This window comes from Seriola lalandi, unplaced genomic scaffold, assembly GCF_002814215.2.
Source record: "Seriola lalandi dorsalis isolate HSWRI2012SDOR001 ecotype SW California unplaced genomic scaffold, Sedor1 jcf7180002054945, whole genome shotgun sequence".
Classification (NCBI taxonomy): Eukaryota; Metazoa; Chordata; class Actinopteri; order Carangiformes; family Carangidae; genus Seriola; species Seriola lalandi.
In genome coordinates, this window is record NW_019525496.1 from 3,925,932 (window position 1) to 3,938,031 (window position 12,100).

Sequence of the window (12,100 nt, forward strand, 5' to 3'; positions counted from 1 at the left end):
ATACTTGTATGCTCGATGTTATGTTTTCATGCTCCATTTGCTCTGGCAAATATTGATTCCTTTTGTCAGGTTTCAGAAGTCTTTCACATTTACCCTCCTTCACACACACAAGACCATTTGGATCAGAAATCCTACAGTGGCCAAACTGTTTCCCCTGTACTCTGCAGTTTTTGTTCACCACTTGAGAAATAAATTATACTGTACAACCAGTTGATGGCAGTGTGACAAACACATTTCTGGCCAAAACATTTCCCTCACTGCTCAATGAATAACAAAAAATAACAAAATAAAAAGACAATGACATCCAAACCTTACAACACTGTGCAAGAGTGATGAGCAAAAGCTGTCAATACATCATAAGACAGGGATGTTGTGGCATTTTAGTTATTGTAGCTTATCTGCATTTTTCTGGTGACAGATTTCTGTGCTTATCACTATTTTATATAGTAAAATTTACAACTGGTGTATGTTTGGTCAGTATCCTCCCATTACTGCTCTTTTATTCTTTTGTGTATATATTTCTTGTCGTCTAAAAATAAATTATCTGATAAAAATAATGAATTATGTGACAAAACAAATTATCAAGCCAAAACAAATTATCAGGCAAAGATATGACAAAATGATTAAAGCAATTCAAGCACCCACATCATTTACCACTCAGAAGCTCCTGGAAAATACATGAAAAGACATGAAGAGAGTCAGTGCCCTGCAGCTTCAACACAGACCAAAGAGCCTGAAAGCCTTCAAACGTCTGGCTCCTCACACTGGTAAAATAAAGAAACAGATGTTGACAGACATCAAGGTACAGACATAATTGAGATTACAGCTACAGTATTCAGTACTTCCTTATTCTATATCATGTACAATGTTATGTATGGCATACTGATGATGTGTCCAGGTGCACCAATGGTGTATCTAAGAAAGTACAATGTTATGTGGGGGGGATGCAGGGGAATGGATGTCGGGGTGACAGTCATTGTTATTTTGTGTGATTGTTTTGGGAGGTATTTATTGTAATAGGTTATAAATATGAAAAAAGAGAATAAAGGAGAAAGTTCCAGCTGGGAGGCAAACAAAAAAGCCATGAACTTGATCTACTGATAGTTAGCAAAGTAATTAAAGACTAACAACTTAAAGTAATAAGTTATGCGGTGTGTGTCTTAACCATTAGCTTACTGGGATATCATTCTTAACAGTAACAATGACATTGTACTCGCCAAGTTAAGTGGTAAAATCGCATAAAAAGAAAAAAAACTCATATGGATCAAGAAACAGAAGCAGTCAGAAGATCAGACACACTGGAAACGAGCTGAGCTGAACTTACTGGGGAGAGAAAATGAAGGCGAACTGTAAAATTATTATGCAGTAAACATCCATCACAGTTTACAGACTGACTTCCTGCCTCATTTTGATTCAGAGTACTTGCCACAGTTATGGGCACAAACAGTTATCCAGTGCAAAGAGGGATTATTATTGAGATGTGCTGATTATCATTTTAAAATAAAGTGGTCATCTGGATAAACTGTAGACTTGTCTACAACCTGTCTCATCACCTCACTGTCAGTGTCTTTGTCGAAATGAATGGTGTTGCACACTATGAAAATAAGCCCAAGACAGTGAAAATAGAAATAGACTACATCATCTGTTTGTGCAGTTTACTTTATTTAAATTATCATGAATTGAAAGAGAGAGAGGTGGAAACATTTGGTGATTTGGGTTGAAAAACATCCAGAAACAGCAGATGAGCACAGCCCAGAGGTCTGAGTTCACTGTGTGGACCCAGCACCAGCAGGGTTCAGTCCCAGCGCGTTCCTTTGGACAGACTTGTCCTCAGAGATGCACAAAGCCAGCAGCCCCCGAATCAAGTCGACAGAATCCTGCCAATCACACGTTTGTTTTTACATAAAACATCAGCACCAGAACTGATTGGAAAAATACCAAAGCACACTGCAGCAATTACTTTCAGATCAGTTAAAAAGATGCATGACAACACTTCAAGATAACTGATGACAAACCTTGCTATCCTCCGAGGTCTTCCTGATGGATTTTTCCATGTCACCACTTGAGAGCCACTTGTCCACAGAGGTCTCCAGAGCAGTGGCTTTCTTAGCTGCCTTGTCATACTCCTGCCGATCACATGACGGCACAGCATCAATAACTCTCAGATCAAATAAACATGTGTGAAATTACAATGAGATCACTGATGACCAACCATTAAATCTCCTGAGATGTCATCCTTCAAGGCCTTGATGGTGGCGTGTTTGGAATCAAACAGCTCCTACAGGTGAACGCACACTTTCTGATTTGTTCTTGTACAAAACAACAACAAAAACAACTCACAAAAAAAACAACTGTTGTGAGAACAATTCTAAGACCTAACATGGTTGAGTCGGTTCTGTTTGGCACTAGAGGAAAGGTCATGGAGCCATCAAAGAATCTATGAAATAACATGACTCTTAAACATGATGTGTTTCCTCCATCTACTGAACACAGGCTGAAACAAAGTGCAGATATAAAACCGCACCTTAATGTTTTTTGCAGCCGTTTGGTCTCCCAGTCCGAAGGCGAGCGCCACCCAGAGTTTAAACTGCTCTTTCTCCAGATTTTCTGTCAAAGACTTGATCTGCCTCTCCAGCACCAAAACCTTCAGGTCGCTTTTCTGCTGCACGTCCAGAAGGGCCTCGGCCTGCTTCCTCTGCAGTTCTTCGCGCTCCTGCTGAGCCTGCATGAATCACATGAATACCCACCAGGCATATGCATCATTCAGTGTCCATCAACTGAGCCAATGAATATAGTTAAAACTAGTGACATGACAAATTAAAATTAAGTTTACCTGTTCATATTTCAGCTCTAACTGCTGGTTCTTCAAATACAGATCCCGTCTCTCCTTGAGTATATGTGCAGTCACTTTGTTGCTCCTCTGTTGGAGACATTTTCACAGTTTTAGCTCACACTCCAGTTGGTTAAAAAAGCTCACTTACCACTTTCACTTTGATTTCACTGACACCTGAAATGTTTTTGGATCAATATAATTGTCTGTACAGATTTCTGAGCTATTTTTAAGCGCCGCAGGTCAAATTCAAACCAAATGATCTTGAGGAGGATTTAAACATTTCTGACTTTCCTAGCGGTGGCATCATAAACAGAAACAGCAAAGCAAGATGAATCCTGGTGTCTCAGCATTTGACCTGGTGAGTAAAAAGTTGCCATAAATTAAAGGAGTTTTCCTTTAAACCTGAGCGGCAATGAACATCAATGCACAAGTTAAAATATCAGCAGTGAAATAACAACATATCTGGTTTGCTGCATTGTACCCATTGCCTGTTTGTATAGAGAAGTATCACATGATGTTTTCTGCAGGCTGAACTCTGCCAAAAAGCCCTAAAATGAAGCGGAGCAGTGAACCTGGATTCTCTTAGCCATGGCTTTTCTCTGGACATTCAGCTCTTGGCGGCTCTCAGAAAACTTCTGCCCCATTTCCAGCAGAGACTCAGTCATGTGTTTGTTCTTCCGCTTAGTTGCTGCGATCGACCTGTCCTGCCACGCCACCGTTTCCGTCACCTTTTTAAGTGTTCTCTATCAAATGGCAAAAAACAATGGCATATCGATTTCATTCAGTTGTCATTCAGTTTTATACACACTTTGCTATTTATTGAATTCTATTTCCTGTCAAAGTTGAGTACTTGAGCTCTTGTGGATAAATTTCACCTCTCATGTGTGACAGGTTTGTGTATGTTGTTGTCCTTTAGTGTGACAGGACTGTGGTGTTTCTTTAACATCTCTTACCTCCAATGTCCCCCTTTCCAAGTCATTCAAATTTTTAATGAGGTCACAGAGCTCTTTCGAAGACCGGTCATGCTTCTCTATAATACTTGCAGTGAAGATTTTCATGCTCTTTTCAATCTCTTCAACCTCTCCTTTTGTTTTTTTCATGTTCTCTTCTAACATGATTTTTGTTTTATTCATATATCGGACCTCCATTTCTATTTAAGAAGTAACAGAGAGAAATCATAGTTTATAAACAATTTATGATGGCACTTTTTGACTTCAGCTCAGAGATGAACACAAGTTTATTTACCTCTAACTTCTTTGTCATTGCTCTGATTTTGTTCTCTTAATTCAGCCAGTTGATTCTGTTAAGGTTAAAGAGGTGTCACGTCTGTATTGCAGATGCTTACTTGTACAAATAAAACAAGAGACAACTGGAGAACCAAAAGTCTATAAAATATACTTGACTCTGTGCATTCTCACCTGCTTGAGCTTTTTCATGTAGAGTTCTGTGAGGGTCTCTTTCTCTCTCTTCTCCGCCTGTAAAAGGTTTATTTTCATATGAAGCTCGAGCTCTGACCTTACATGCTCTTTATGGGTCTTTGAAGTCATGGCTGTGGCAGCCATCTTCAGCTCATGGATCTCACTGTGGTGTGCGCTCCCCAACTGTGCCAGCTTCTGCTGGTGCTCCTGGAATCAAAGATAAAATGTTATGATCAGATGTGAAATTCATATGCCTTGAATATGAAGAGTAAATATGTTTTACTGCAGTCAGACACTTTACATTACAATACAGTCATGTGACAGAGACTTTTGTAGCACCTTCGCCTCACAGCGAGAAGGTTCTGGGTTCGAACCCTGGGCCTAGGGCCTTTCTGTGTGGAGTTTGCATGTTCTCCCTGTGCTTGTGTGTGTTCTCAGGGTCCTCCCACAGTCATAAGACATGCACATTAAATAAATAAACAATAATAATTAAATTAGTCCACTTCCTTTGGCTGAGTTGTTGTACAGCCCGATGGCAGTGTGAACAAAGGATCTCCTGAACCTCTCTGTTCTGCAGCGCAGTGAGATAAGACATTTTCTGCAGCTGTAGCTGCTTCTCTGTCCTGCAAGAATGTTGTGGAGAGGATGGTTGGTATTGTCTAAGATGGCCTCCATCTTACATTGCATCCGTCTCTCCACAACAGTCCTGAGTGAGTCCAGACTCCTGCCAAGCACAGACCCAGCCTTTTTGACCAGCTTGTAGTTCAGGAGGCAGTTCTTGTCGCCCCATTCACTGAAGGCCATCGTCAGATCCCTGTACTCCTCTTCCCGCCGGTTCCTGATAGCAGCCACAATAGCTGTGTCATCCGAGTATTTCTGGATGTGGCAGGACTCAGAGTTGAGACACAGTTACCCAGCCCGACGTACAGTGGTCATCTTGTCAGGTAAACCACAATCCAGGATGTGAAGCGGGGATCCACCCCCATCTCTACAGCTTGTCTTTAAGAATGGGGGGTTGGAGCTGGTGTTGTGGATATACAGTTTGACATTTGACTTAACACTGTGTTCACCTCTAACCAGTAATCTGTTCTCTTTTATTGTTACATTTGGCTTAAACTAAGAAAATGGATCGTGATTGGATTTTTATTTCTGCAAAAACCTTGAAGACATTAAGTTCTTATGAGATTCTGTGTTTGTGCTGTCAGTTACAATTATTAAAACACAGTGGGCTGGCAAGTCATAGCATCTCTGACCTCATGTTACATTACATAACTAGAATTACTGCCTCGCGGTTGTATGCCTCTGCCAACCAGCCAAGCTGCAGGAAATATGGTCACAATCTCCCCTTCCTGAGCTACAGCTTTGAATAACAGCCAGAGGTGTGTTTTTACAGAACATTGTGATGTCACAGTGAAGTTGACCTTTGACCAATTTGATATTAAATGTCATCACTTCATTTTATCATTATAGACATTTGAGTTAAATTGTGTAGTGTATGAATTTGTCATGGACACAGTGACCTTGACCTTTGACCTTTGACCACCAAATTCTAATCAGTTCATCCTTCAGTCCAAGTTAAAGTTTTGTGCCAGATGTAATGAAATTCCCTCTGGGTGTTGCTGATATGTTGCATTCACAAAAAGATGAGGTCACAGTGACCTTGAAGTTTGACCTTTGACCATCAAAATCTAATCAGTTCATCTTTGAGTCCAAGTGAATGTTTGTGCCAAATTTTAAGAAGTTCCCTCACGGCATTACGGAGATAACGCGTTCACTAGAATGGGACGACGGACTGACATACGGACGGATGGACAACCTGAAAACATGGCCCCTGGCTGTTGCCAGCGTGGAGGCACAAAAATGACTGCAATGAGTTCCAGAGTGTGAGGTATACAACTTTTAAACTTGGGAGAAAGAGTGCTGTTTTAGATTAGTATTGAAATGCTATTTGCACATTGATGCATCAGTATAAACACACTAATAATGTTTTACATATTAATATAACTCAAGAGCCATTATTCTGCAGAACGAGTACTTTTATTTTTGTTACTTTAAGTATATTTTGCTGATAATATTTCTATTTCTTAAGAAGTAAGAATTTATATGAAGGACTTTTACTTGTAATGGCATGTTTTTTTTTTTTACATTATTTTATTGGTACTTTAGCTAAAACAAAGGATCTGAGTACTTCTTTCACCACTGGATATGTAAAAGTGAATATAATTTATCAATTCTTGAATAAAGTATAAAAACTCTGTCTGAAAAGTTTGTGTGAGGCTTACTTCAATTTCTGCACAGCGGCATTTCTCAGCATCCTGCTTCAACTTGAGCCTTTCTCTCATCTTGGCCTTGGTCTTCTCCAGGTTTCTCTTTCTTTCAGTGTTTTCAGAAGATTTTAGGGCAATCTCAATCTTCAAGTGCTTCTTCTCCTTCTGCACACCCTCGAATTCCTCTAGGAGGGTTCCATATTCCTCCCACATCTGCAGGAAAAGACATCTGTGACAGTGTGTGAAGAGAGTTCATCTATTTTTACAATTAAACTAAATACACTGGGAAACTTCAAGTGATTACTGGGCTTAGTAGAAACTGAAATTCCAAATGCAGATGGTTACTGTTGTAAGTAAGCAATCAGTTCTCACCTCGTCTATGGTCTTTTCTGCCATTGAATGCCTGTCCACCACTGCAGGCGACTTCTCAACCAACTCCTTAGTTTCCCCTTCAGTCTTTGTTGGCAGGACATATAATAAACAGCTGTCAGTGAATATCAGGGAAGGAAATGAGGCCTATAGGAAGAGGCTGGAGCAGAGCAGGTAGACACCAGAGAGGTCTGGAGAGGTATGAGGACCATCAGTGGTTACAAGCCCAACAGCCAGATGGTAGATAGGAACAACAACCTGAAACATTTCTTCTGTAGTTTTGACATGCAGCCTCATATTAACCACTTTGATCAAAAACCACCCAGGAACAACGACACCGCCAACCTGCTGAAGGCATCAGCCCAAGGATGCTCAAAACCTGCACCCACCAGCTGTGTATCATACTCCAGCACCTTTTTAACCTCAGTTTACATTTGGAGAAGGTTCCTGTGTTGTGGAAGACACCCTGTCTGGTTCCTGTACTGAAGAAATCCCACCATTGACTACAGGCCTGTAGAGTTGACCTCACTTCAGTTGACTTCAGGAGACCCAGTACTCCTGCTACTCCTCCTGTCATTAGCGGAAAGATGGTGGATGATGATGGAGGAGGGTGTCCACTTGGACAGCCATGTGGCTCTCTACAGGAAGGGCCAGAGTCAGCTCTTTTTCCTGCAGGCGCTCCGGTCTTTCAAAGACAACACCTCCATCGACACAGTGTTCTGGTTAGTCTGGAGGTCCTTTTGTTCCTTTTGCCATCCAGTTATACAATACCATCCCTTTCTGCACATCTCCATCAGTACTCTGCTGATATTCCTGTGAATTTACTGTTGGCGCACTTTACACTTTTCATTCAGTTTACCTTTGCACATAATGGTTAATTTACTGTTAAATTCATGTAATCTATTTTTCACCTTTCCATGTTTTCGTCCTTTGTCCATACCGTGATTCTACCTAGCACATTTGTATTCTTAGATTTTTGTATTAATTTACTGTGTATTTATTATTATTATCTTTTTTTTATTATTTATTTATTTATTTTTATCAACAACTTTTTTAGGCTTCTTATTTACTTCCTCTTTCCTAACTGAGTGTTGAGCAGTTGTAACAAAGTAATTTCCCTGCAGGCATCATATAGTAAAACCCCTTTGCTAGCTAAGCTAGTTTCCTAACAGATGCTTAGCGCCTGGTTGATGGTAAATTACCATCCTGACATGCTATGTCACATCCAATCTAGTCCAGATTTGACAAGTCTAAGTGTAGTGGTTTTTTACTCTAGACCTGGTCCAATGTGGTCTAGATGTGACAAAAGCAGTGAAATCTCTCTTTTTTGCATTTTGACAAATAAGGTTTTACAAATCTGGAAGTGGGTTTCAAACAGTGTTAAGGCGTTAACTACAATGTCTAACAAACTTTCACAACAGCAAGAGTAAAAATAATAAACTGCTCAGCAAATTAAGTTTTCCTTAACTGCCAAATCAGAAATTGACAATTGGAAACTAACTTAATTTCTTTGGAAAATGTATACTTAGCAATGTTGGCTAAATGCTCTCACTTCAGTTACCTGAGCCGTGGGCATCTCTTCTTTGGGCTGACTGTCCTTTTTCTGCTTCTTTTTTTTGTCTTTAGTCTTGGATGGCTGGACAGAAAAAAAAATTAAGAATTACACATTAAAACTTACAAACGAAGTGATTTCTAGCTGATGCCGAGCTACCTGACATGCTGTTATCCACATCATTATTGTGATAAAGTGAGTAACTAGTTTACTTACCATCATGAAATATTGCTCAGACACACAAATGTTGGCAGTGAAAATGTATATGCAAACACAGATTCAGTCTGGCTAAATTTGAACAGGATTCACTGACATGGCAACCGCGACAAAAAAAAAACAAACAAAAAAAATGTAAATAAATTGTGTAGAATACAATGTTAAATAACAAATGTAAATGTAATAAATGTAAAATTATTTTTTCGAGAAAAGAAAATAGTTTTTTGTCTGTTTTTATATAAATACTGTAAATGCTGACGAGCGGCAATATGTTGACGAAATGACGTTAGTTTTCTTTGGTTGCTATGGATTTCATATTGGGTGACGTCATCATCTTCATCCGGAACCATCCGGAACTCCACTACGCCACGCCGCACCATACGTCGCACCCACGCATCCCATGGCCGCACCGCACCGCTTAACGGGGGTGGTGTGGTCAGTTGGTTTGGTCATTAGCCTTTTCAGCTTGCTAGCTAACATTAATATTTACATTAAGTAATTGAATTAATTGATTGATATTAATTAATATGACCACACTAGTTGGAATTCATGAATCTTGTAGATAATCATCTGATTTTAGTGTAATTTTAGTAAATTGTAAAATAAACAACAGCAAACTAATCTATAAAACTTAAAAAGTGTTAACAAACCCTTTTATTTGATGCCTTGCCTGCATACTTAACTGAAGCTAAAGAAAGCTGGGATTCACGTATTTGGTGTGAAAAACTGAAACTTGATAAAGACTGATAAACCATGTAAAAGGATGAACTGCCTGACTGCAAACTGACAATGTGTATCTTTTAAACATGTTTAAGGCAAATAAAACACTATACACAATCATGTATTTAGCATAAACCAACAACTTAAGTACTCATCAGTGGAAATTGGCATATTAATTTATTAATTTTCCAAATGTATGGTTTTATTTGACCATCGCTTCACTTAATGTTGGTCAAATTGTCTAATTCTAACACTGACCAACATCAACATTGTGTTTCCTTAATTATGTTATTTTGGTACTGCTACTTCCACGTATGTAAAGAATTTTTGAGTAGTTTGTATTAATTAGCATGAAAAATGCAATTCATGTTCATAATTTCAGCTTTTAATTCAGCCTTTAAGTTAAGACTTGTTTGTTGAAATGTTGGTCTGTGTAGAACATTCACTCAAAGGAGTTGTTCACCATTCTGGTAAAACTGATTTCTTTCTGAGAGTCAAATGGGAAGATTGTTACTGTTGTTGAGTTGTGAAGAACAATGAAAATAATCTCAAACTCCTGTAAGCTTTTACATACATAAAGTCTTAAGCAAAGATTTGAATACATCATTTGCAGGTAACAAGTCTGACAGGGATTTAACTAAACAAGTTTGGCCTAATTCCTCCCACTCTCCATCTCTAACAGGAAAACAAGTGTAAAATCTCTGAGTGGAGGAGATGACAGGAGAGACAGTAGTTCAGACGTTGTAATTATCTTAAAGAAGATAATCGTGGCTTTTCTCCTGGCAATTTTTTCCCCAAATTCATAAGTATGAGGTAGGAACAGCAGAATAGCCCCATACCTGTTTATGTTTAACTCTGAACAACAAGAAGCATATGTTAGGATGAAACATTAGAATAAGTTCACCAGAGCACATCACAAGTTTAGATGGTTTAATGGTTTAAGCAGGTTACTATATAGCTGAAATCATGTGGACATCCACCATATTTAGAGCCGTCTAACATGTATGCTTCTGTGGTAGATGTAATAATACGAGTTGCAGTTCTTGTAGTGGAAGAAGTAGAAGCTGTAATATGTTAGTGTTAGCAGCAGTGGTAAAGACACTGGTATCCATACACATGTAACAGGAGTGTCAGCTGTAGTAATGTCGCTAGACACTGTGAAAGGAGCAGTACTGGCAGCAGTAGAAGCTGTAGGCCTTGTTATAATGGCCTAATAACAGATGGATTACACTCCATTCCAAGTGGTTTTCCCTCTTGCTGTTCATGTTAATATGATGACTGAAAATGTTGAAAACCCTTTTAAATGTGAACATTTTCAGCCAGTGGTCCACTGAGTAACACCACTGCACTTTGTTGCTTAGTTCAAGCATCTTTCCATTTGCTGAGCTGTTGATGTCATGCTTCACTGTGATTGCCACACTTGTGTCAGAGCTCCGAGATCAGTGATTGTGATTGGCTTACTGTTATCTACTAATCACCACACACACTCCTGATCTATAATCCACCTCACCTTTACCCCCTGGCACGTTGTTCTGCTGCTCACACGTGAACCAAAATAGCAAGTGTACTTGGAGACACCCACACAATTCACGCAGCCAAGACCTTTCTACGTTTTTTTTTCTTGAAGCATCTTTTTACCACAGCAACAGCTGTTCATATTCTCTGTGAGGAACAGCTGTGTTTCAACCAAACCTGAGTTTCTGTTGAGTTACTTGATAAAAAGGTTGCATAGTTTGTTGCATCTGGTGACATTTACATGCTGTGCACAGTATTGTCACTACTTGTGTTTGCTGGAAACACTTCTGTTGTGTTGGGATTATTTGCAGCGCATGTGTTGTCAAATTGATGTTTTCTGAATTTGCAGCGCGTTTGTGCATTTGCATGTGTTGTCAATATTTGCAAACATGTGTTGTCAAATTGATGATGTTCTCTGAATTTGTGTTTTGTCTATTTGCATGTTTTTCTCAATTTACAGTGCGTTGAGCTCTCAGGGCCACCGTAGTCACGTGCTTGTGGAGTTTATGGAGTGATATGAAAGTCACAAATTTTGCAGTTAATTTGCCTCCTGTAGCATCCATTATATTTTGCAACCTGTCACATCTTTATATTCAACCATTTTTTATCTTAAACAGGAGTTGCTACCAGGAGTTGACCTTCCCTATCCATTGCAAAAGATTAAGGAAAAGAGGGTCATTTATCTTTCTTATACATTATATGGTCAAAGTGTACATTTGTGTGTTGTTGTTCCTGGGCTGTTTCACCTCAACACCTTTTGTTTTAACTGCAACACCGAGTGCAGGTCAGGCCTCATCAGCCAACATCATTGCTGGATGCCGGAACTTCTTCAAATTTGGCACAAACGTTCACTGGGAGTCAAAAGATGTACCGATTAGATTTTGGTGGTTAAAGATCGAAGGTCAAGGTCAGTGTGCCCTCACAAAATAACTGTTAGCCAGTAATTTACCAGCAATTAGTAAACTAGTCTGAATGGTGAAGGCATACAACCACGAGGCGGTAACTCTAGTTTCTGATATCCAAGTGCAACAGCATGTGATCTTTCTACAGCAGGGCTAAAATACAAACACATTGTGTTGACAATGCACAGATAAGGTGAACCACAACTCAGACTTAAAGTGCACCTTTAAGAATTGATCTCAGCAAATCTAACTTAAACCTGTTTGGTTAGCTTCAAATGCACTATGTTGGCAACGCTGCAGGCTGTAAT

At 39.3% G+C, this 12,100-nt stretch overlaps 1 protein-coding gene across 1 annotated transcript; it reads right to left on the minus strand.

The window, feature by feature from the left end:
- Positions 1 to 1,766: 1,766 nt before the first annotated feature.
- On the minus strand, positions 1,767 to 8,505 carry LOC147817543 (dynein regulatory complex subunit 4-like). Its single transcript, XM_087170292.1, has 12 exons — positions 8,440 to 8,505; positions 6,891 to 6,974; positions 6,534 to 6,731; positions 4,252 to 4,458; positions 4,079 to 4,133; positions 3,787 to 3,983; positions 3,406 to 3,576; positions 2,834 to 2,920; positions 2,525 to 2,722; positions 2,213 to 2,278; positions 2,016 to 2,126; positions 1,767 to 1,877 (listed from the first exon to the last, which is right to left on the minus strand). The coding sequence occupies exons 1-12, from the start codon at positions 8,461 to 8,463 to the stop codon at positions 1,767 to 1,769; spliced, it is 1,509 nt and encodes a 502-aa protein (XP_087026418.1). The 5' UTR covers positions 8,464 to 8,505.
- Positions 8,506 to 12,100: the final 3,595 nt, after the last annotated feature.